Source organism: Mustela lutreola, chromosome 1 (assembly GCF_030435805.1).
Source record: "Mustela lutreola isolate mMusLut2 chromosome 1, mMusLut2.pri, whole genome shotgun sequence".
NCBI classification, from domain to species: domain Eukaryota; kingdom Metazoa; phylum Chordata; class Mammalia; order Carnivora; family Mustelidae; genus Mustela; species Mustela lutreola.
The window spans coordinates 118,519,201-118,545,565 of NC_081290.1; the positions used below are offsets into that span (position 1 = coordinate 118,519,201).

At 39.5% G+C, this 26,365-nt stretch overlaps 2 protein-coding genes across 2 annotated transcripts in view; one reads left to right on the top strand and one right to left on the bottom strand.

Moving 5' to 3' along the window:
* Window positions 1–3,295: 3,295 nt before the first annotated feature.
* On the bottom strand, window positions 3,296–6,644 carry TIGD2 (tigger transposable element derived 2). The gene is made up of 2 exons (XM_059172887.1): window positions 6,277–6,644; window positions 3,296–6,102 (listed from the first exon to the last, which is right to left on the bottom strand). Exon 2 carries the CDS (start codon window positions 5,214–5,216, stop codon window positions 3,639–3,641), a length of 1,578 nt encoding a protein of 525 aa, XP_059028870.1. The 5' UTR covers window positions 5,217–6,102; window positions 6,277–6,644; the 3' UTR covers window positions 3,296–3,638.
* A 230-nt stretch (window positions 6,645–6,874) lies between these two features.
* Window positions 6,875–26,365, top strand: part of FAM13A (family with sequence similarity 13 member A) — a 368,957-nt gene continuing 349,466 nt past the window's right edge. Inside the window, exon 1 of the mRNA XM_059172961.1 lies at window positions 6,875–7,085. The gene's annotated coding sequence lies outside the window, so the exon portion shown is untranslated. The remainder of the gene's footprint in view (window positions 7,086–26,365) is intronic.

The following is a 26,365-nucleotide window of genomic DNA, read 5'->3' on the forward strand; positions in this document are numbered from 1 at the left end:
CTCTTCGTCCTCCAGAAGACAGAACTTCATGACCTGAGCCGAATACAATTGCTTAACCAACTGAGGTACCCAGGCACTCCGAGACAGAACTTCAATAAGAGATTTACCACATGTGTCAAGAAGGCAGGTGTTGTGCTGGGGTCCAGGATGAAGTAGGACAGAGATTACAATCCATCTCTTGGGAGGCTCATTTTCTAGAGGGAGCCTGTACCCTTGGCCAGTAAGCCACATTGTCTGGAGGTGAGAGGAACTTCTACTCCCTTTTTGGTCACTGTGTGACTTTGGACAGATCAACTCCTTTCTCTGGGTCATCGCTGGGGAAACCATCTTCTTCTCCTCTACACTGGGATACCCTTAAAAGTAAAAGGGGCACTAGAACACTTACCCTAGGAGAACTAGTTGTAAACTAGGATGTTGCAGGGCAAATCAGGCCCAGTGACTCCTAGACTCATCAATTAGAGCGAGACAGTGTTTTTGGTGCTGGTGCTAGTCCTGCTGGTGCTGTTTCATGACTGGGTCTAAATCTACCTTCACTTCCCCCACTGAATTTGCACAGGCAGTTTGCATTTCTTCTTTTAGCACAGGAGCTTATCATCTCACAAGTATGTCTTCAACTGCTTGGAAGAACCCATTTCTCTTTGAGTCCTGTTATCTGAGACTGCAGCTGGAGCAGACCCCACTGTGTTTTTTGGTTTTTACTAATGGGTCCCTGTGATTGACAGCACATACTGTAGTCCCAGGAGCTTGGGAGGGGTAGGGCTTAGCACTGCCCCCTAAGTCATGCAGACACCCCAGCCGGCATTCCCACTGATGAGGCAGTGCCTTAGACCTCAAGAGGTGTGCCCATGCCTGGGCCATAGGGTTGCTCAGTAGTTGGGTGTTTGTAAAAGCTTGGAATGTGCCTGTATAACCTACCAATCTTTTACATTTGAAGATGTAGATTCAGAGAGGATCAGAAAGCTGCCAAGGTTATCTAGGAAGAAAGCAGAGAAGCTAGTGTTCACATTCCAGTTCGTCTTCAAAAACCCTATTCGGCCAACGTTTCTCAGTGTGACAATGAGGTATGCAAGATGACTTTAGGTTACAAATGGACAAGTTGTTAAAAATGATTGTTTTACATTTACTTTAATTTGAACTAGAAAAAGACCAGGATTGGCACACAACACTTGTGACTTTGCAGATATCATTGCTTAGGATTTAAAGTATGTACTTAAATAAGAAAAGGTCAACTTTGCAAAACAACCAGGTAAGAAGTGGAGATGGCCTTCCTAAAGAGCTCCAAATTGGGAGTGCAGGTCCTGGCTTTGATTTATGTGGCTCTAGCCATATCACTGGAGGGATAGCGTCTCTGAGTCTGTGATTTAAGTAGCTGTATACTGCTTCATGTCATCTGGGCTATTTAGTCCACTATGATCCTTCCTAAATCCGGAAAATTCATGATGAAGTGACTGTACAGCCCAGCCTGAAGCTAGAGTGAAAACAGAAAGAATACCAGAAAAACTGCCATTATCATCCTATAATTCTGCTTAAATTGACTGTGGCTGTTGATCTGGGCCCTGCCAACTCTTCTATGTTGACTGAGCACCCAAAGTTTCCCAATTAACTGATGTATTATTCTTTAAGATAATACAAAGAAGTGCAAAGCAACATTCAAGTATGTCTTTACCATTATTAGGTTTCAGAATCCCTTAGTTTCCAAGAAGCAAAATAGCCTCAGGACTCATCCATCTACAGCTTCATTTCCTCAGGCCTATCCAAGAACTGAAATTGTGTAAGATGATAAAGTTGTGTTAATATACTAATTTTCCCAAAGAAAGTGGATTCTTACTGGTTTTCTTAAACAGCCTTTCTTGAACCAAAGCCTCAGTTCAAAAAGGCAGAATCCTATGTTCTAATGACAGCCTCATGAAGAATGGTCAGGGGCCCTAAAATCTCCAATCAATCACAACAAAATTCCATTTTTATGGCTGGGCTTAATTACTATAACCAGGGTTTTCTTTCATGTTGCTTTTGCTCTGAATTTTTCCACTGATCCTATGTTACGATAATTTGATAAAACATTTCAAATGTCCTACTTACTATTTTATCTACTTTAAAAGTATTTTATTACTTCAGTGAATTATGCCAATACTAGTAACATAGATCCTGTTCTATAGACAACACCAACATCTTTTTATTTTATTAGCAGGCCAGGGAGTAAAGAAATTACAATTCCTTTCCCATTTCTTTTATAATTCAACCTAAGATGCTTCAAATGTGATTGCATACCTCACTGTGCCTAGCAGTAGATGGTCAGGAAATGACTTCTAAATTGGATTAACCTTCCAGTTTTCACTGAAATAAATTATTATTGTATTTTAACCAAAGCTAGTTACTTGTCTTTTATCTCACTTCCCTTTAAAGGGTTTCCCAGTACAGCAACATCACAGTTGAGTCACAGCACCGGATCTGTTCAGCAAAACTTTTGAAACTCATAGTTTCAGCAACACAGTAACAGGAGCTAGCACATAAAAAAGAGCTAGGTCTGTTCTAAGCCAGTATTACTTAAAATCCATTTATCAAATCATCTGCTCCTCATAAAAACTCTTTAAAGCATGTATTCTTATTTTACATATGGGTTAAATAACCTGCCATGGTCACACAGCCCTTAGTCTTCTATAGTGTCTTTCTCATGTTGTTTAATTTCAGTCCACCATTCATGAGATGGATGGTTCCACAAATTATATGTATGCTTATGTTCTCAGTATCCTCACCAAAAAATATGCTATGAAAATTTAATGACATACTTTGTAAGCTTTTAAGTGTTACATAATATCAAACAGCTTAATAAAGAGAAAAACGATTGGTATATCTACAGTAATCAAGGATCTAAATAAAAGGTAATAAAATTTAACTCTTATATCTTCTAATTATAATGGTTTGGGAACCAAAATCTATTTTTCTGGAACAGGGATGGCATTCTTTCCACAACTATGAAGGAACTCTCCCTACCGTCACATGGAATAAAAGTGAAGTGCCAGCCCTTTCCCTGGAGACATTTTTTTATTTCTTCTTCCTTCATTATATTCAGAGATGGCCAAAATGAACTGCTGACTGCCCAAATACTGTTGGTATAGAATGCCATATTTAAGCTTGAGACTATTTTCCTTTATTTCTCTGCTTTCACAGTGAAATACATCAAGCATAATTTTTGCTAAGCTCTAAAACTTTCAGCAGGTGATAACATCATGGAAACAGAAACTTACCCCCCAACATATTTCATTTGGAAACTGAAGTTCAGAGAAAGTCATAAAAATTCAATTTAAGTAAGATTTATTGATTGCCTAGAGTGTGCATGATCGTCTATTAGACACAATGAAATTCAGGCACAAAACAGACAAAAGATCCCTGGCCTCAGGTACTTTATGATCTAACTATTATAATACAGATTAGAAAGAGTAAACAAACAAGTTATAGGGCAATGCTCACTTACTAGAATCAACATGATAGGGCAGTAATTTAAGTAATCCAGAATGGTGTCTAATTCTAAAATCATTTATAAAATGCATTTAGCCTTGAAATCCACAGCACTTCAAACATGATAATGAAGTTCCACTGCAGATAAAGTCACAAAGATACAAACACACTTCAGAGTATTATTAATGATTTTTGTTATTTTGGATCTTCTGTTTTCTTCTTATTATCGTTCGAAGCCTCCGTAATACCAGTTTATCAGACAGAAGCATGTCATCTTGTTGTTCTAGATAATCCAATAAATTCTCGGTCCATTCAAGTGCAGCCTTATGGCTAATATGTTTCTCTGGATTCAGATCTGCTTTTCTAGTCTTATTGTAATGCTTTTGTTCTGCAGGCTTGGCCTGGTCCTCAGCACTTTCACTGTCAGTTAGCACCTGACAGCTTGAATCATTACTCCGAGAGTCAAACCACTGATCAATATTTTCAATGTCAACGTGTTCACAGGCTTCTGTATTCTGTAAAACCGTTGCTAAGTTAGCTGCTAAAATAGCTCCTTCATCAATGTTCATGCCTGAATTTTCTTCATTGCTAGGGAAAAGTTTTTTCCATGCTTTGGTTATGGTACTTGATTTTACCATGTTCCAAGCTCTTGATACCTCATAAATTGCATCCAACACTGTCAAGTTCTTCCAAAACATTTTTGGGTCAATTCCCTCACCCATGTATTTCTGGAGAAGTCCTGCTCGGTAGTATCTTTTTACTGTGGCTAGAACTCCCTGACTCATAGGTTGAATTAGACTTGTGACATTTGGTGGCAAATATTTCACAATTATTCTGCCATCATCTGAACTCAATAATTCTTCATTTGGATGTGCTGGGGGAAAATCCAAAAGAAGCACTGCTTTTTCTAGAAGCCCCTGAGACTTCAAATGCTTCTGCACTTGTGGCACAAAGTATTTTTCAAACCACTGTCTGAAAACAGAATGTTCTATCCATGCACTTTTTTGACTGAAATAAGTGACAGGAAGGTTTGAAAGGTCAGCTCCTTTGAATGCACGGGGTTTTTTTGCTTTTCCCACAACACAAAGATTAAGTTTGTGCAAACCAGTGGCATTTGCACAACACATAATAATGATTCTCTCTCTGCTTGATCTATAACCAGAGGTATTTTGCTCAGTTTCAAGAGCTAATGTCCTTGATGGTAGACATTTCCAGAACAATCCAGTTTGATCAGCACCATAAATCTGCTCAGGTTGTAGATTCTCTCTCTCAACAAATTCCTGAAAGTTACCGCAAAATTCACTGGCAGCAGTTTCATCTCCTTTTAACTTTGTTCCTTTACCAGCAGCCTTTGGAATACCGTGGCGCTGCTTAAACCGAGTTAGCCAGCCAGATGACGCATTAAAATCACCTTCCATCCCCAGAGCATCAAAAAAGAATTTGGCTTGTTTTGCACAAATTGTTCCAGACACTGGAATCCCATCTGTTTTCTGTTGGTTAAACCACTCTATCATAACCCTATCCAGTTCCTCATATGTTGATGACTTCATTGACTTACGTTTGGATACCCCACTGGTAGGATCCGAACTGTTTGCATAGTTTATTATCCTTTCTTTGTTCTTTTTAATATCACGAACTGTGGATTCACCAATTCCATACACCACAGAAAGCTTTTTGAAAGAGATGCCTTCCTCAAGTTTCTTAATAATGTCAAGTTTGTCCTTAATTGTCAACACCACACGCTTACGTTTCCCCAACATTTTAAGAACAAGATATTTAACAACTTAGACTTGAATACAGTGAGACTAGGAAATGGGGTTTTACGATCCCTTTCTTGACCCCACCTAGACCTAGATGGATGGTGTGCTGCTCAATTTCCAAGCCTGGCCTACCAAGAATTTCTTCACTTCGCTGTTTTAAAGCCTACAAAGTTCTTTCTACAAGGACTAGTTTTAATTAACCCTGTCTTCTTTCTTCCTCCTCACTCAGTTTGAGGTCTTTTCCTGTACTGCACTCTCAAAGGAGATTGCAACTAATACCGTACCAACAAGGTCTCTAAAACAGTCCTATTTTATATTCAGTTCTTGCCATCATTACAGATGAGATACTTTGCTAAAGGAACTAAGACTCAGGTGGGGCTATTTTGGGAAATGTGCTAGGGAATAGTTTAAGAGAGGACTTGTAGACAGGACGTATAGGAACAAATAATGGAGAAACTCATCCCTTGACCTCTTTGTCAGGCAGTGCACTGTATGGAATGCTGCCTCTTCTAGGCAGGACTGCTAGAGATTATCAAGTGAGTGGTTATGAAAATCATAGGCAAGCGAGGTAAAGCAAGCTGGACAGAAGTGAGCAGTGCAAATAAGGTGAAAATGGACAAGCAGAAAACTTTGTACTTTAACATGACACAAACTTACACCTAATGTATTTGGCAACTGGAAAGGCAAAAGGTGGACAAGAGGTGGTGTCACATGATTAAAGAAAGCATTAAAAACTTCATTGGTAGAAATCAGAACTCATGGCAGAGGGTATGAGGTGGAAGGCTCAGTGAAGATGTTAAAATAATCCTGGTGAAAGATGATCCTCGATGGGCCAACAGAAGTAGTTCCTGTGGGGAGCTGTGTAAGCACTCGGTGCCTCCGAAACCTAAAGGAAAATACCAAAAATATTTTTTTTCAATATCAGGGTCTGTGGCATTACTCATATCTATCCTGAAACTGTACTGAGAAAATTAACGCCTCCTATCAGTGTGATGACAAAATCCGACAAATAATGCTTTTAGGCATTATCTGGAGTGACAGCGGGACCTGAATTGCCTACCTCCTGAAATTAAGAGGTCAGAGACAAGCGGTGTTAGCGAGGGCCTCTCCCCGCAGGGCGAGCTCCGGAGCGCGGGACGTCTTTGCTCACGCGGAGGGAGCCCGGATTCCTCCGTGGACGCCGGCGACCAGGGTGTCACCGCCGCAGCGAGCGAGCGCTTGGCCCAGGGGACGCCAGTCAGCGGGCCGGGGGCATCGCTCTCCGCCAGACAGCGCGGCGGCCAGACTGCCCTGAAAGCAAATGGAGTCTCTAGAGGGTTGCTGACACTGGTGGCGCGGTGGCGGCAGCGGCGGCGAGGGGCGAGCGTCGCCGCCGGAGCCGGAAGGCGGGGGATTAGGGTGCACGCGCGCGCCCCCGCAGGAACGCTGTGTCGGCGAGGGGGCGGGGCCTGCGCGGGCGAGTGCGCGCGGCGTGGGGGCGGAGTCTCCAGTGAGGGGGCGGGAGGGGGCGGGGCCGCCACTGCAGCGTCTCTAGGCGCCGCGTGGGTTTCACTAATGGCCTGACTGCTCCGGGCTGCCAACTAGTTCGCCGACCAGCAGGGGGCGGTACAAGTCCATTCTGTCTTGGCCCTTTTTTCAGTGGCTCTCCTCTGCGGGCGAGGCTTTCTCCACTCTCAGGTGGAATAAAAATTGCACCACCCTCTGAGGGCTCCGGAGAAAGCTGCGCATCCTCAGGTGCCTCGAGCGGAAGGCGAATGGGGCTGGGCGAGCGCACGTGGGGCGTGTTTACAAATAGCGGCCGTTGCACCCGCGCCTCCCAGCGCCGGCCAGCTGGGACTGGGCCAGTCCGAGCCAGGATCATGAGCGAAGGTAGGAGCGAGCGGACGCGCCCGCTGGCGGAGGGCAGGAAAGCTGGCTCCCCTTGGGGACCGGGTTCAGGAGAGGAGCTATAGGGCTTGCACTCTGCAACACCTACCTGAGCAAGCCCGGGGTCCCTAAGACGCAGGAGGGGTTGGTCAAACCGGGTGTCGACTATTTCCACCCTGGGTGCGCTGCTCCAGGGTTTAAGTCACAGTCACTATAGAAGGGGCCCCTGTGCAAAACCGACTGCACCTGGGAGACGCGTGAGGCTGTGGGAGGCTCCCTCATGAATTTCCTGCCGCCCCTTTACTCCTTCTGCTTCTCGGTAATAAAAGGGAACTGCAGTTTGACAAAGAGTCCCTTGGTTTATTGTAAGTGGAGATACCGTTCGTTTCTATCTTGGCATTCTAAAAGGGCCGAATGCCAGCACCTGTGCACTAGTAACCTTTGCGATGAACCACGCTTTTTCCCCCTTCCCGGACTCGGTTCCTTGTGGGGCCCTCGGAGCCTTCCCAGGGGAAGGGAGTGGCTGCACCTTCCTCCCGCAGCACCTGTTTACCAAGGAAACGCATTTAGCCTTTTCTTTCTGGCGTGTGTGTGTGTATAATACTTTGAAAATTGGAAAAGGCTAAAGTTTCTCCAATACCTGAGCGTAAATGTCTAGCCATTTTCGTTAACATAAAGTAGCACAGTAATTCGTCATTTATTTGCAAAGGCCAGATTGTTGCTAAAAACGTTTCAGAAGGGAACTGACCTGAGCATTCGTACTGCAGCAAAGAGATGTTCCTTCTAAGCCTTCTAACTGCCTGACTCCCCCGCCCAAACTGCTCAGTTGCCGTCCTGAAAACCGCAGCCGCGCTGTGTCTGGCGTGAGGGAAAATCGTTGGGCTCCTAGTTAAGCTGCGAAGTGGCTTTTGACAAATACCTGTTTTTCCTGAAGGTAGACCTCCCCCTCCCCCACCCTTCACCCGATCGATCAACCAGGCAGTTTTGGCATTGTGGGTTGACTGTTTTGGGTAAAGTACAACTTTATGCTAGTTTTGTATCACTTTCAAAAGTTTACCTCCCCCCACCCACCCCCCGCAGTTGTAAGAAGCGTGAAAACAGTTGTAGCTGATACATTACCCATTCCTCACACGGGAAGAGAGCTGACATTTCTGAGCGCTAACCAGCGGAGGTGGCTTGTAAGCAGAAGTTAGCAGCCTGGCTTCCCCTTGCCCGCCAGCCTACTGGCGTCACTGGGTCCAATTATATATTTAAATAAAGCAAACCCTGACTCTTCTCTCCCTCCGCCAGTATCTCTGGGGTTTAATTTCCTTCCAGATACCACTTGGATCATTTTCCTGTTTCTGCTGCTTCTCCAGCTTGCTCCTGCCTTTATCTCTTAGAGCGGTTCCCTTTTCATCACCTTGTGTAAGTTCAGCTCTGGAACACGGCCCACACGCCTTGATTTCCCCAAAACACCTCACACAAGGTGGTTGTATTTAGTTGACTTTTAATGAGATTTAACCCTAGACAGCTGTGTCTTTACAGAAGCTAGTTTTCTCTGACTTCTTTTTTTATTAGGGGAAGGGATGCTATTTGCCGCGGATTTATATTCAAGTACAAGAGGTGTGTGTGTGGGGGGGGGAGAACCTTAAAATAGAACATGTTTTGTTAGGAGCCAGGTTGGCCGCAGGTAACTTCTTACTGTCTGCTCTTCTCTTTGGGTCATAGCCTTATTCCATCTTTCTATGCCATCCTCTCCTTTCTCCAACATTTTTCTATCTCAAGATCATCTCTCGCCTTCCCTCTCAGCTGTGTGTGAGATCTTGAAGATTCTTATTCCTTTATCATACAGAGCAACTTTGTATCCTTTGTTTTTTTTCTAACTATCCCTTACTGTTCGCTGCAGTTTATTCTCTAATCAGAAGACATTTCACTTCTTAGGGAGTTTTGCCCCAGTATCTCTTTCCTTCTAGGTTCTTATGATAGCCCTTAATCCTAATACTTGTACTATCGGGGATACCTCTGTTTTATGTACAGTGAAACAAAAGCTAAAAAGTATGTGAATCTATCAAACGTAGGTGGCAGAACGGAGAGTAGAGCCAGACCTGTTTGGTTTTAAAAGCAACATGCTCTGCCACACCATCAGAAGTGAGGTCTTTAACTCTCAAAGATGGGGAAAGAGGAAAAACTGATGATTTTTGTGTAAAGTTGTCATTTCTTAAAATGGAATTTTTAAAAAAGATTTTATTTATTTATTTGACAGAGATCACAAGTGGGCAGAGAGGCAGGTAGGCTCCCTGCTGAGCACAAAGCCCAGTGTGGGGCTCAATCCCAGGACCCTGAGATCATGATCTGAGCTGAAGGCAGAGGCTTAACCCACTGAGCCACCCAGTCTCCCCAAAATGGAATTTTTGACATTAGCCTACCAAAAAGGCCTTCTAGTTGTGAGGGTACCTTAAATCTGCAACAGTGTTCATCAGACATAGCCTTTGGTTGGTTGGAAGGTTGGTTTTCTGAAGCTACTCCAATTCACCTGAAAGTGAAGCTCCAAATTCCCTTTCTTGCTGAGATAATATCAATGCAAATACATTTTGTGGCCTCATTTTCAGTAGTATGCTTTATGCTTGATAGTGTTACAATAGTAATAGTGTTATAATCTCTAGGTGGAGTAAATTGTGACTTTTAAAGGAACTTCTTTCTTTTTGGGTTTCATTTACTTTATCAGTGACCCTCATTTATTTGGAGATTTTTGTATAAGTAACTCAAATTAGCTACTCTAATTAAAGCTTAAGATAAGGGCATGATACTGTTATATCAGCATTAAACCGATTTAATATCAAGTAGTATTTCTCTCAATAATTGAAAACTACTGTCAATTGAAATAATTTCACAAAAACCATATACTATTCACCTACTTTAAGGGACATTCAATTTTCAGGGGAATTTCTAAAATATAATTTATTTTTCTTTTGGAGAGTGTGTGTGCACAAGCAGGCATGTGGGTGTGGGGGGGGGCAAACAGGATGTAGAACTAAAATGAAAACTTGTTCTTTGAAGTCTCTTTTAGCTGTAAAATTATTTTACCTTGTATTATAGACAAAAGTTTGAGGTATTCATTTTTAATATAAAAATTCCTTTTATATGGCTAAAAGTAGAAATACTCTTCCACTTGAAAATTTCTGGAACCAAGTGAAAGATCAGATTACTCACTGGAAAATCCTTTATCTTTTTTTAAGAAGTTGTTAACATGATATTGAAAGATAGTGATTTTTTTTCATAGTCTTGAGTCCTTTCGATGCCCACTAGGAGGCTTTTAAACTTCATTTTGTTTTCTAGGTTTCCTTGTTGGCTGACCATAGGTTGTCAGTTCACTGGCAGCATAGGCAGAGATAAGAGGATGAGTTCCTAGGAAGATAGAAAATTTTAATACAGTCCAAAAAAAAAAATTGCTGGTGGAAATGTTTAAGGAAAAGTTATACTTGCTTTCTGAAAAACTTGTGGACATATATTGAGGAAACTGGTGATCTGCTAAGTGATGGTGGCAATGTGGGTTGGAAATTGAGTGAAGTTTGTGTACCCACTCTACCTTTCGAAACCTGCCTGGTTTCCAGCTGTTCTCTAAATGAGCCCTCAGTCCCTTTAGATTGGTCAGATCCATTTTATTGAAAGCCGCTGCACACCACCAGACCACACATGCTCCCTGTCCTCAGCACCTGCAGCTTCGGGCTTTGACTCTGCTTGCTGTTGTTCTACAAGCCTACAACATCCTCTCCTTGCTCTGTTAATCTGTACATCCTTATGTTCTAGTTTGTCTAGAAACCTTTCCTCAGGGTGCCTGGGTGACTGTCAGTTGAGCATCTGCCTTGGGCTCAGGTTGTGATCCCAGGGTCCTGGGATCAAGCCCCGCATGGAGCCCGCATGAGGTTTCTGGCTTGGCGGGGAGTCTGCTTCTTGCCCTCCCTCCGCACCCTCCACCTCGTGGTGCTCCACGAGCACCACTCATGCTGCTCTCTGTCTCTCTCAAATAAATAAATAAATTTTCAAAAAAATTTTTAAAAAAGCAAAAACAAAAACCCTGCTTCTCCCCAAGGTTACTTCTCAGACCTGATGGGTCAGAATCACCTGGGGTCCAAAATGTAGCTTCTGGGGCTCACTCTAAGGATGGAGCCCAGGAATTTTTGATTTTCAGCAAGCATCCCAAGTGATTCTAACATACTAAAGTTTGAACACCTTGCATACTGACAACCATTTTGAATATGGGTTCTTCCCTTTAATAATATATTCTTTTAGAAGGGAGTTTTTCTTCTACCCTCCACTTTTTTTCTTCTGTAAACCATCTTTGAAGGAAAATAAATACAGAAAAGCAAAAAGGAAAACAAGCATACCAGCATTCAGAGATAATAACTCTAAACATTTTGGGGTGTAGCCGTTGTCTTTCTTATATCAATGTAATTATCTCATATATAGTGTGTGTGTATACATTTTTTAATGAGAACAGTAAGTCCTAATATACATAAAAGTTTATATGTACTCTTAATAGCGTATTATATTTTATTATTGCTTCTCATCAGCCAAATATTACCAGGAATACACCTGTTGCCAAAACTGGGCTTACTGCCGCAGCAAGGGAGACCCAGCCTTACTTTGGAAAACCATGGAGCTTGTTACAGGATTTGGGTAAGGTGATTTTAGGGAGGCTTTCAGGAAGTAAGGAATCTCTTCTGGATTGGGAGCTCTCAGAAGGCAGGAGCAATTTGACTCTTGAGTATCTTAATTTTTATTCCAGAATCTAGAGGGCGAGGCTAGAGTGTCATTGTAGTCAGTCATGGTAGTCAGTCCTGCAAGCTAGGACGGGGGGATGTTTGGTCATTTTTGTGGTTGCACTGCAGTTCCCACTCCCTTCTTACATTTCTATTCAAACGGAATTGTGCAGTGATCTTGTTTTTTGTCTTATTTTACCGCAGTCATAGAGAGTCCTCCTTTAATGTCTATGAAGCTGTTTAGGCTCCTCAGGGTAACATGATGCCTAACTTCTTCCAAGCTTTCAGCAAATCCTCAAAGGATCTAGGGTCCAAAAAGCTTAAATGATAATCATTGGTAGATAAACTTATTCAGCTTTGAGACTATCCCTTATTTAGTTATGTAGATAATATCACAATGCAATTCTTAGATTCTCTTACGGTTGAAGATGACCACTATTAATACCTGGCTTCCATGCTTCTAGTTTAAAAAGGCCCCATGATAATGCTTCTGAAACAGCTTCAATCAATTTTCAAAGTTTTCATCACCCAAAAATAAATCCCATACCGTTAGCAATCACTTCCCATCCCTCTCGCCCCCAACCCTCTCTCCTGCTCCTCAGCCTTTGGCAGCCACTTGTCTCTATGGATTTGCCTGTTGTAGACATTTCATATAAATAAAATCATATAATATGTGTACTTTGTGGCTGGCTTCTTTCATTTAACATAAAGTTTGCAAGGTTCATTTTCTAGGATGAATCAGTATGTCATTTTATGTATGTTATCAGTACATCATTTTTTTAATTGCTGAATAATCCATTATATAGACATATGAAATTTTATTAATCCATTCATCAGTTGTTGGACATTTAAGTTTCCATTGTTAGATGCTTATGAATAACATTGGTATCAACATCTATGTGCAAGCTTTTGTACATACGGACATTTGGGTGCTCGCTTCGGCAGCACATATACTAAAATTGGAACCATACGGACATTTGGATATATGTTTTCATTTCTCTTAGATATATAACAGATTAGGATTGCTGGGTCATATATTTAAACTTTTTTAAAAGGATTTTTAAAAATTACTTATTTGAGAGAGAGGGAGAGCTTGAGCATAGGGGGGAAGAAACAGGCTCCTCTCTGAGCAGGGAGCCCAACATGGAACTCGATCCCAGGACCCTGGGATCATGACCTGAGCTGAAGGCAAATGCTTATCTGACCAAGCTACCCAGGTGCTCCTATGTTTAAACTTTTGAGGAGCTATTTCTAAAGCAGGTGACATCTTTACAGTGTATGGGTACCCTGTCTTAGTTCATTCATACTGCTAGAACAAACTACCACAGACTGGGTAGCTTATCAACTACAGAAATTTATTTCTCACAGTTTTGGAGGCTGGGAAGTCCAAGGTTAAGGTGCCAGCGGATTCAGTGTGATGGCCAGTTAGGACTCCCTGGATCAGAAATGGTTCCTTCTTTCTGCGTCTTTCCACATGGGGGGAAGGGTAAGGGATCTCTGGGTTTCTTTTTTTTAAAGATTTTATTTATTTTTTTAACAGACAGCGATCACAAGTAGGCAGAGAGGCAGGCAGAGAGAGAGGAGGAAGCAGGCTCCCTGCTGAGCAGAAAGCCCAATGCAGGGCTCTATCCCAGGACCCTGGGATCATGACCTGAGTCAAAGGCAGAGGCTTTAACCCACTGAGCCACCCAGGCGCCCCTGGGTTTCTTTTATAAGCACACTAATTCCATTCACAAGGGTCCCATTCTCATGATTCCACCTCCAAATGCCATCACACTGAGCATCAGGATTTCCACATATGAATTTTGGAGGGACATAAACATTTAGACTGTAGCAGTCTTCAATTTCTCCACATCCTCACCAACACTTGTTATTATCTTTTTGATTTATCATCATCCTAGTGTGTGTGAAGTGGTATGGCATTGTGGTTTTGATTTGCATTTCTCTGATGACTGACTCAAGAGTCACTTTGTGCTTATTTGTTATTTATGGTTCTTTTTAAAAAGATTTTATTTATTTGACAGATAGAAATCACAAGTAGGCAAAGAGGCAGGCAGAGAGAGAAGAAGGGAAGCAAGCTCCCTGCTGAGCAGAGAGCCCGATGCGGGGCTCGATCCCAGGACCCTGGGATCATGACCTGAGCCGAAGGCAGAGGCTTTAACCCACTGAGCCACCCAGGCGCCCCTAATATTTATGTTTTTATGTATTTTTTATATTTATGTATTTTTTGGGGGGAGAAATGTTGATCCAGTTCCTTAGCTCAGTTTTTATCTTGATTATAATAGAGTTACAATTTTGAGTGCTGAATAATCCAATTTACTCTTCCTCCACTGGCTTTCTTAGATGAGAGACATAATAAACTTCTGAGGAGTATCTTGTGTTTTTAGCCCAACTGATCTTGAAAATACTGTTTGGCCATAGGAGACTCTTAATCTCACAGAACAAACTGATGGTTGCTGGGGGGAGGGGAGTAGGGAGAGAGTGGTTGGGTTATGGACAATGGGGAAGGTATGTGTAAACCTGGAGATTCACAGACCTGCACCCCTGGGGCTAATAATCCATTGTATGTTAATTTAAAAAATTTAAAAAATTTAAAAAAAGAAAATACTCTTTGGAAGATACTGTCCTTTTACTTAAGGATTCATATGATAAATTCCGAGTATTTTTAACGTCAGGAAAAAAAAAAAAATGTGACTTCCAGATGAACTAGCTTTTTCTGACTTAAGAACTCAATATGTCCATTTTAGCACTGACTTGCACAAATCTGTCAGCTTAAGAATGTGCTTTAATTGCCATAGGTAATTCATTTTGATTTCCTAGTGCTTGTCGTTTTCTTATTACTGACTGTATTTTAAAATTTTTAATGTTTTAATGGTAACTCTCTTTTTATATTACAGTTATCTCAATCATTGTTTTGGAAGCATGTAAACAATAAAATGAAGAGACCAGATAGGCAATACTTAGTGATAAGTTGTGATAAATAAGTGATAAAATAAAAGTTCATCTTAGTGATAAACTTTTTGGGTTCCAGAAACAGTCTGGTTCGTACTCCTGCCACCTATCAGCAATGGAATCTCCTATTGGTTTTATAAAACCTTTCACATTTGGAAAATGGGAGTAAAAATCATACTGATTGTGGTTTTGTTAATAAGGATGAACTGAAATAATGTGTTTAAATCACTTTGCAGAGTACCTAACACTCTGCACTAAGCACTAATACTAGCTTTAATTTTATTATTTCCTGCATCTTTTAATTAGAAGGAAATACCTATCATCTCTTAAACTAAGAAAGGAGGCTTTGAAAGGAGCTATAGCTAGCTAAGAGACAACTGTGGTGGGAAAGGCCAGATTAATTCATACACATATAATGATACTGTAGAGCATTTTTGAGGGTGGATTATATATCTCTGGTTGTACTTATTTTTTTTAATTAACTATGGTGTACTTACTAAGGGATTCACAAAACTACCTCAGGGTTCTTATTTCTTTAACCCAAAACAGATGCACATTTTCGGTCTTTGCTTTAATCCTAAATCACAGCATATTACAAATATTGTGGTTTGGGCAGATTTTTAGAGTTAATAATTTGAATATATATGTATACACACATAAATACACCTATATATCCATACCCACCAACACCCACATATACATACTTTCCCCCCAGCTCTTCTCTCTCTAAACTTAACTTGTAGTGTTCACAAATTTCTGTTTTTCCCTCTCCCTTATGTTCTTTTCCTTTGGGGATGTAATAGTGGAACTGCCTAACAATTTGGAAAGTCCCCTATCAACATGTACCGAAATTGATGTACAATTACGTGATTGCTTGTTGAGAAGAAACTTATGGGATTATTAAGCCATCATTTTGAAGCTGACTGGAATTTTAAAATTTCTCACTTCAATGGGCAGTTTGTTTCCAGTACTGTTAAAAAGAAACAGGCTGATTTATTTAACAAAGATCTCTGTTAACACAATACAGGAGTTAATTTTGCACTGAACTTTTTGTTCCTAAGTTGTTGGTTTTCTTTTTTTAAACAATGGGTGATTTTAGCTTGTCATTGCTACAGTCACAGAAGAGAAAGGTTTTAGGTGAGTTTTTAAACATTTATTTGAGTATAGTTGACATACAATTTTACATTAGTTCCAGATGCACAGCATAGTGATTCAGCCTCTCTGTATGTTATGTGCACTGCAAGGGTAACTGCCATCTGTCACCACACAATGATATTATAATACTGTTGATGGTGTTCCTGTGGTGGGCCTTTCATTCCAGTGACTTAATCATTCCATCTTAAGCCTGTATCTCCCACTTCCCTTCATCCATTTTGCCCATTCCTCTGCCCCCCTTCCATCTGGCAATCATCAGTTCTCTGTAATATAGATCTGATTCTGTTTTTTTGTTTATTCATTTAAGACATTCCACACATGAATTAAATCATTAGGGCATTTATCTAGGTCTGACTTATTTCATTTAGCATAATACCCTTTAGGTCCATCCTTGTTATTACATATGGCAAGATCTCATCCTTTTTTATGGCTGCATAATACTCCTGTGTGCGTGTATGTATATGGGGGGTGTGTGTGTGTATCATCTAGGTTTATCAGGGATATTGGTCTGTTGTGTGTGTGCGTGTGTGTGTGTGTAGTATTTTTGACTGATTTTGGTATTATCAGAGTATTGCTGATTTTGTACAATGTATTTGGTAGCTTTCCCTGTTCTTCTGCTTTTTCATTATATGCTCTAGCTCTGTCCATATTGTTGCAAATGGCAAGATTTCATTCTTTTTTATGGCTGAAAAATATTTTTATATATATAGTATATATATACACTATATATTGTATATAATATCTATATTGTGTGTGTGTGTGTATATATATATACACACACACCACATTTTTTCTTTATCCATCTATTGATGGACACTTGAGATGCTTCCAGCTATTGTAAATAATGCTGCAGTAAACATAGGGATGCATATATGCCTTCGAATTACTGTTTTTGTATTCTTTTGGTAAATACCCAGTAGTATGATTACTGGATCATAGGGTAGTTCTATTTTTAATTTTTTTAGGACCTTCTGTGTTGTTTTCCACAATGTCTACACCAATTTGGATTCACATTAGCAGTGCACTCAGGGCTCCTTTGTCTCCAAATCCTCATCAGTACTTGCTGTTTCCTGTGTTTTTTATTTTAACCATTCTGACAGGTGTGAGCTGATATCACATTGTGGTTTTGATTTGCATTTTCCAGATTAGTGATGTTGCACATATTTTCATGTGTCTGTTGACCATCTATATATCTTTGCAGAAGTGTCTATTCATGTCTTCTGCCTATTTTTTCATTGGATTATTTAGGGGTTTTGTGTGTTGAGTAGTATACATTCTTTATATATTTTGGATATTAACCCTTTATTGGATATGTCATTCGCAAATATCTTCTATTCAGTAGGTTTTCAGAATTGTTGGTTGTTTCATTTGTTGTGCAGAAGCTTTTTATTTTGATACAGTCCCAATAGTTTATTTTTGTTTTTGTTTTCCTTGCCTCAGGAGACATATCTAGAAAAATGTTGCTACAGCTGACATCAGAGAAATTGCTGCTTGTACCCTTCTCTAGGATTTTTATGGTTTCAGGTCTCATGTTTAGGTCCTCAACTCATTTTGAATTTATTTTTCTGTATGGTGTAAGAAAGTGGCCCATTTCTTTCTTTTGCATATAGCTGTCCAGTTTTCCCAATACTGTTTGTTGGTGAGACTGTCTTTTCCCCATTGTATATTCTGGCCTTCTTTGTTGAATATTAATTGGCCATATAATTGTGGATTTATTTCTGGGATTTCTGTTCTCTTCCATTGATCTGTGTGTCAGTTTTCATGTCAATACCATACTGTTTTGATTACTACAGCTTTGTAATAGGACTTGAAGTTTGGATTATGATTCCTCCAGGATTTTTTTGTTTGTTTTTTTGGTTTTTTTGTGTGTTTTTTGTTGTTGTTGTTCTTTCTTTTCTTCTTTGTTTTTGAAATTGCTTTGGCTATTTGGAGTCTTTTGGTGTCATACAACTTTTAGGATTGTTCTAGGTCTGTGAAAAACACTGTTGGTATTTTGATAGGCACTGCATTAAATCTGTAATTGCTTTGGGTATTATAGACATTTTAACAATATTCCAACCCACGAGCATGGAACATCTTTCCATTTCTTTTCATTGTCTTGAACTTTATTTTTTAATCAGTGTTTTATAGTTTTCAGAGCACAGGCCTTTCATCTCTTTGGTTAAGTTTATTCCTAAATATTTTATTCTTTTTTGGTGCAGTTGTAAATGGGATTGTTTTCTTAATTTCACTTTCTGTTTCTTCACTAGTAGTGTATGGCATTGCAACAGATTTCTGTACCTTGACTTTTGTATCCTGCAACTTCACTGAATTTATGTATCAACTGTAACAGTTTTTTTTGCTGGAGTCTTTGGAGATAGGCATTTCTGTGTATAATATCATGTAATCTGCAAATAGTAAAAGTTTTACTTCTTCTTTTCATCTTCAATTTGAATGCCATTTATTTTTGTTGTTGTTGTCTGATTGGTCCAGGTAGGACTTCCAGTACAATGTTGAATAAAAGTAGAAAAGCTTTCAGGTATTCCCCATTGAGTAAGATGTTAGCTGTGGGTTTATCATGTAAGGTCTTTATTATGTTGATGTATGTTCCCTTTAAACATACTTTGCTGCGAGTTTTTAACCATGATTCGATGTTGTACTTTGTCAGATGTCTTTCTGCATCTATTGAAACAATCTTACAGTTTTTATCCTTTCTCTTGTGGTTGTGATGTATCATGTTGATTGATTTGTGAATGCTGAACCACTCTTGCATCCTAGGAATACATCACACTTGATCATGTTGAATTTTTTTTTTTTTTTTTTGTATTGCTGGATTCAGTTTGCTAATATTTTGTGGAGGATTTTTGCCTCTGTGTTCTTCAGATTGGCTTGTATTTCTTTTTTGTGGTGTCTTCACCAGGTTTTGGTATTAGGATAACATTGGCCTCATACAATAAATTTGGAAATTTTCCTTCCTCTTCCATTTTGTGAAATAGTATGAGAAGAATAGGTATCAACTCTTCTTTAAATGTTTCATAGAATTTGTCTATGAAGCCATGTGGTCCTAGGCTTTTGTTTGTTGGGAGCTTGATTACTGATTCAGTTTCTTTACTAATAATCAGGTGAAATTTTTATTTCTTCCTGCTTCTGTTTTGGTAGGCTGTATGTTTCTAGAAATTGATCTGTTTTTTCTAGGTTGTCCAATTTGTTGGTATATAAATTTTCATGATATTCTCTAAAAATTGTTTGTATTTCTATGGTGCCCATTTTTGTGTGGGTTTTTTTTTAAGATTTTATTTATTTATTTGACATAGAGAGATCACAGGTAGGCAGGGGGGTGGGGAAGCAGGCTCCCCACTGAGCAGAGAGCCTGATGTGGCCTTGATCCCAGGACCCTGAGGTCATGACCTGAGCTGAAGGCAGAGGCTTAACCCACTGAGCCACACAGGTGCCCCTGGTGCCCGTTTTTATTTCTCCTCTTTCAATTGTAATTATGTGAGTCCTCTCTCTATCTATCCATCTCTGTCCCTCTCTATCTTTCTCTCTCTCTCTGGATGGGTGTGGTTAAAGTTTTATCAATTTTGTTGATCTTTTCAAAGAACCAGCTCTCTGTTTCATTGGTCTGTTCTATTGGTTTTGGGGTTTTTTTGGTTTGTTTGTTTGTTTTAGTTTCTCTGTCATTTATTTCTGCCCTAATCTTTATTATTCCTTCCCTCTGCACGGGTTTTTTTTTTTTTTGGGGGGGGGGGTTGTTTGTTGTTCTTTTTCTAGCTCCTTTAGGTGAAAGGTTAGGTTTGAGATTTTCCTTGCTTGTTGAGATAGGCCTGTATTGCTATAAACTCATAGGACAGTTTTGCTGCAAACCCAAAATTTTAAATTGTTTAAAATTTGTTGAGACTTGTTTTATGGCCCAATATGTGATCTATTCTGGAGAATATGTGCACTTGAAAAGAATGTGTATTCTAGTGTTTTAGGGTGGAATATTCCTAATGTATCATCGAATGTGTAATTCAAAGATGTTGTTTCCTTGTTGATTTTCTGTTTAGATGATCTGTCCATGTATGTTAAAGTCCCCTACTATTGTGTTACTAACAGATAGTTCCTTTATGTTTTTATTAACTACTTTATATACTTGAGTGCTCTCTTGTTGGGTGCATAAGTATTTATAATTGTTATCTTCTTATTGGATTGTCTCCTTTATGCATATGTAGTGTCATTCTTTGTCTCTTGTTTTAAAGTCTGTTTTGTCTGATATAAGTATTGTTATCCTGGCTTTCTTTTGTCATCCATTTGCATGATAAATATTTCTCCATCCCCTCACTTTGAATCTACAGGTGTCATTAGATTTGAAATGAATCTCTTGTAGGCAGCATATAGATGGATCTTGCTTTTTAAAAAAATTTTTTAAATTTTTTATTTTTTTTTAAAGATTTTATTTATTTATTTGACAGGCAGAGAGGCAGGCACAGAGAGGGGGAAGCAGGCTCCATGCTGAGCAGAGAGCCCGATGCGGGGCTTAATCCCAGGACCCTAAGATCATGACCTGAGCTGAAGGGAGAGGTTTAACCCACTGAGCAACCCAGGCGCCCCTGGATCTTGCTTTTTTATCCATTCCATCACCCTGTGTCTTTTGATTGAACATTTTATCCACTTTCATTCAAGGAAATTATTGATACGTGTTTGTTGCCATTTTGTTACTTGTTTCGTGGTTTTTTTCGTTTTTCTCTGATCTTTTCTTCACTTACTCTTTGATAGTTCATTGACTTTCATTGGTGATATACTTGATTCCTTTCTCTTTATTTTTTGCATATCTATTACTGGTTTTTGACTTGTTACAATTAGGTTTGTGTTTAACATCTTCTGCATATAATAGTGTATATTGAGTTAATTTTGAGCCTATTCTTTACTCCTTTCCACCCCACATTTTAGGTACGTGGTGTAATATTTTACACCCATTTATTTTGTGAGTCCTTTAATTTTTATAGATATATTTATTTTTACTGCTTTTGTGTTTCCCACTTCTCATACTCATGGTCTTTCCACTCAGAGTCCTCCTTTTGTAGAGGGCTGATTTAGTGGTCATGAGCTCCTTTAGCTTTCATTTGTCTGAGAAGCTCTTTTTCTTTCCTTTTGTTCTTAATATTAGCATTGCTAGGTAGATTATTCTTGGCTGCACATTTTTCTCTTTTGGCACTTTGACTATATCATGCTTCTCTCTTCTGGCTTGCAAAGTTTCTGCTGAAACATCTTCTGATCCCCTTATAGGGGTTTCCTTGTATGGAATTACCTTATTTTTTCTTGCTACTTTTAAAATTATCTTTTTATCACTACTGTTTGCCATTTTAATTACTATGTGTCTTGGTGTGGACCTCCTGGGGTTGATTTTGTTAGGGACTGTTTGTGCATCCTGGATCTGGAAATCTGTTTCCTTCCCCAAATTAGGAAAGTTTTCAGCTATTATTTCTCCCAATTTTCTGACCCTTTCCCTCTCTTATTCTTCTAGGATCCCTATAATGTGAATGTCATCATACTTGATGGAATCACTGAGTTCCCTAAGTCTGTTCTCATTTTGCATAACTTTTTTTTCCTCTCACCTGCTCAGTTTGTTTACATTTCATTACTGTCCTCTAGGTTACTGATTCATTCTTTTGCTTCTTGTAGCCTGCTACTTATTTCATCTTTTGTATTTTTAATTTCATTTATTGTATTCTTCACCTGTGACTGGTTCTTTTGGTATCTCTTTGTTAAGGGTCTCACTAATGTCCTCCACTCTTTTCTCAAGTATAGTGAGTATCTTTATGATCATTACTTTAAATTCTCTGACGTATTAGTTATCTCCATTTCACTTAGGTCTCTTTCTGTGATTTTGTCCTGGTCTTTCATTTGAGACATATTCCTCTGTCTCCTCATTTTGTCTAGCTCGGTTTCTGTGTGTTAGGAATGTCAATTATGCTTCCTGCTTTTGAAAGTAATGGCTTAATGAAGAAGAGGTCCTATAGTGCCGTGCAGTGCAGAGTTCCCTGCTACCCAGAACCTGTCATTTCAGGGAGTGTCTCCTGTGTGTGTGTTGCATGTGCCCTGCACTCTTCTGCAGAGTCTCTTTTTGCCTCTTGTGACAGTGTTTGGTTCCTGGCCCCAGTGCATGGTTTTTAAAATGTGTGTGTCAGTCTGCTTGTGAAATGACACTGGCTGCCACCAGCTCCAGGGCTGGGTGTGGGGTGGAGGGGCAGGTGCAGTTTTAGCACGGTGTGCAGTGGGGTTCTGCAGGGTCTGTTGCCATACCACTATCACCTGGACCAACACTTCATAAAGCATGCTCATCCGGAGACATGGTATTGGCAAAGTTTGATCTGGTCTTCTGGGTTGTGGGGACCCATGGCAATAGGACTGAGGCAAGTGTGACTGGAAATGGCTGATCTACTGAAGTGTGAGGGAGCAGGGCTGATGTAAGCAAGGTAAGTAGTGAATGTCAACACTGTGTGTTTATGCTGAGGGGCAGAAGAGGGAATTGGTACCTGCCAACATCTTTGTTCTTGGTGGAGTCTTGCCCCTTTAGAACATGCTCTGAAGTGAGTAAAGAGCTCTTTCTCCCATATGCCCCAGGCATTTTTCAAACTGCTGCTTCTATGCTGTATCATCAGAGGGCTCTTTGTGGTGCTGTCTCTTTAAGGGCAGGGACTTGGCTTCCTTTTGCCATCCCAGCTTTCCCAGAACCAAGCTGCTGATTTTTTTTAAATTCCAGGAATTAAGTCCTGCTGTTTGGAAGAACTCACAAAATTGGGTCCCCCTGGCTTTCGGAGCCAAAAGTCATGGGGATTCATTTTCCCTGTGCAGCCTCCTCGATTTGATAGCATGTTTCTTGCCCTTCTCCATGCCTCTGTACCCCTTCACCTCCCAGCCCCCAACAGCCCTGATCTATTTCACTTCCTACTGTGTCTTCACTCTCCCAACACTCTTTGATGTGGCCTCTTCTCTGCTTTTAGCTGTGGAGTTTGTTCTGCCAGTCTTCAGGTCATTTTCTAGGTTATTTATACTGATGTAAGTGTTATCTTTTTGTATCTATAAGATGAGATCAGCTTGGGGTTCTCTCATTCTGCCATCTTTTCAGCCTCCCTAGTTTGAGGCTTTTTGATGTCAATGATTAGGAAATTGATTTATCTCCGGTTGCAGTAGTTAAGTGTTTGATCAGTAGGAGTTTTGCTATAGTTCAATGAAGAAGGACATTTTTATATATAAAATAGAGATATAACACCAATTTTTGTCTATAAATAATAAACTATTACAGCTATAGTCATGTGAGATATTATTAAACAGTTGACTGCCACATGAATGCATAGCAGTCCTATAGCAGCAACCCTCCATCTTTCCTAATAGTTCATGACCCATGACAGCCTAGCATATTATAACTCATATGAGTTTAAGGGCTTCCAGGAATTGAAGTTATATCCATTAAAAATAATCCACTGGAGAGAAACATAGTCTGCAATAGTAATTGGCACATGGTATTGTCTTAGTAAATATTTGATTGTTAAGTGAGTAAATAAGTGAAGGCTTGAGTTTCTATTCTGTATGTACATTTTATCAGCTGTGTGATTGAGCAAGTAGTTTGGTTTCTGAGTTTCCATTGTTTTTTTGTTGTTGTTGTAAAATGGGAATGTCAGCCTTTATCTCCTAGCTTTTTTTCATGTCGATTAAATGAGATAATATAAATACATGTGTTTAATAGTATTTTTTAAAAAACTCTAAAGGCACCTCTTTTTGTTCTAATATTTTTCTCAGTTGGAATATTGGTTTGCTATTTATACCTTGTAATTGGCAGTGATGTTCATGTCATTGCCCTTAGCCTATTCACAATTGGAAACCAGGTGCATTCCAAACAGGGATTTACCTTTCTTAACTTAATGCATTTGTGAAAACCTAAGTCTCAGCATAGGTTTGAAACCTAGCTTTGCCCATTATTGGCTTTGTAAGTCTGAACCTCCCTTGAGCCTCAGTCTCATTTGACAAACATAAATAATAGGTTGCTGTGGAATTGTCATAACTAAATGAGAACATATGTGAAAGCTTTTGGCAATAAACAGTTATTAGTAAATTCTTCCTACACTCCCTTCATGAGGTTAAACATCTTTTAATTCTAATTCTGGGAATAGTTACTCAGTTAATAGGAATATTTTCTTATTTTTTCCATACATATATGAATTATAATAATGTTTTATATATAACAAAAAGGTTTTTTTAAATTTCTGGATTTTAAAAAATATAAACTATATTATTTATTAGTCTTGTAGTGGGTCAGGGCTATGCCAGCCATAAGTTATACATGATTATTTTAAGAGTGGAATTTTATTTTAAAAAGTCAAAAGTCAAAAGTAATTTCCTCAACACATAGATCAATGGAACAGAATAGAGAGCCCAGAAATAGACCCTCAACTCTATGGTCAACTAATCTTCGACAAAGCAGGAAAGAATGTCCAATGGAAAAAAGACAGCCTCTTCAATAAATGGTGCTGGGAAAATTGGACAGACACATGCAGAAAAATGAAATTGGACCATTTCCTTACACCACACACAAAAATAGACTCAAAATGGATGAAGGACCTCAATGTACGAAAGGAATCCATCAAAATCCTTGAGGAGAACACGGGCAGCAACCTCTTCGACCTCTGCCGCAGCAACATCTTCCTAGGAACAACGCAAAAGGCAAGGGAAGCAAGGGAAAAAATGAACTACTGGGATTTCATCAAGATCAAAAGCTTTTGCACAGCAAAGGAAACAGTTAACAAAATCAAAAGACAACTGACAGAATGGGAGAAGATATTTGCAAACGACATATCAGATAAAGGACTAGTGTCCAGAATCTATAAAGAACTTAGCAAACTCAACACCCAAAGAACAAATAATCCAATCAAGAAATGGGCAGAGGACATGAACAGACATTTCTGCAAAGAAGACATCCAGATGGCCAACAGACACATGAAAAAGTGCTCCATATCACTTGGCATCAGGGAAATACAAATCAAAACCACAATGAGATATCACCTCACACCAGTCAGAATGGCTAAAATCAACAAGTCAGGAAATGACAGATGCTGGCGAGGATGCGGAGAAAGGGGAACCCTCCTACACTGTTGGTGGGAATGCAAGCTGGTGCAGCCACTCTGGAAAACAGCATGGAGGTTCCTCAAAATGTTGAAAATAGAACTGCCCTATGACCCAGCAATTGCACTATTGGGTATTTACCCTAAAGATACAAACATAGTGATCCAAAGGGGCACGTGCACCCGAATGTTTATAGCAGCAATGTCCACAATAGCCAAACTATGGAAAGAACCTAGATGTCCATCAACAGATGAATGGATCAAGAAGATGTGGTATATATACACAATGGAATACTATGCAGCCATCAAAAGAAATGAAATCTTGCCATTTGCAACAACATGGATGGAACTAGAGCGTATCATACTTAGCGAAATAAGTCAAGCAGAGAAAGACAACTATCATATGATCTCCCTGATATGAGGAAGTGGTGATGCAACATGGAGGCTTAATGGGTAGAAGAAGAATAAATGAAACAAGATGGGATTGGGAGGGAGACAAACCATAAGTGACTCTTAATCTCACAAAACAAACGGAGGGTTGCCGGGGGGAGGGGGTTTGGGAGAAGGGGGTGGGATTATGGACATTGGGGAGGGCATGTGATTTGGTGAGTGCTGTGAAGTGTGTAAACCTGGTGATTCACAGACCTGTACCCCTGGGGATAAAAATATATGTTTATAAAAAATAAAAAAATTAAAAAAAAAAAAAAAGTAATTTCCTCAAGAATTTCAACTTAATCTTTATTCTGAGGAAGGATTTGAAAAAATTTAGTGGAATCTTTTTGGTAAAAAAAATGTTGAAAATGAATTCAAATATTAAGGGCTACAAACCTATCTTTCCATGAGTACTATACTCCAGCTTATTCCTTCTTACACATTTTTATATTAATGTAATTATAGGTTGTAATTCAATTTTCTTATAGGATTAAAAATATTTATATCATTTTTCTTCCATTTTATTAAGATAAAATGGACATATAACTATAAATTTGAGATGTACAACATTTGGTAATAAATATATTGCTAAAGGACCACCACAGTAAGTTTAGTTAACATCCATCATCTCACATCCCTGTACATACAGATTTTTCTTTCTTGTGATGATAACTTTTGGGATCTACTCAGTAGCTTTCAAATATAAGGACAGCATTAACTATAGTCACTATGCTGAACACTACATATGCAAGACTTAGTCATCTTAGAAATGCAGGTTTGTACCTTTTGACTACTTTCATCTGTTTTTTCACACTATTATTTTTCATTCTTTTTCAGATCTCTGGATTTTTTTTTCTTCTAAAATCCCTTACAGGGGCGCCTGGGTGGCTCAGTGGGTTGGGCTGCTGCCTTCTGCTCAGGTCAT

Bases quoted from the DNA above. Each gene is read 5' to 3' on its own strand.
- TIGD2 (XM_059172887.1), bottom strand. From the start codon at position 5,216: ATGTTGGGGAAACGTAAGCGTGTGGTGTTGACAATTAAGGACAAACTT.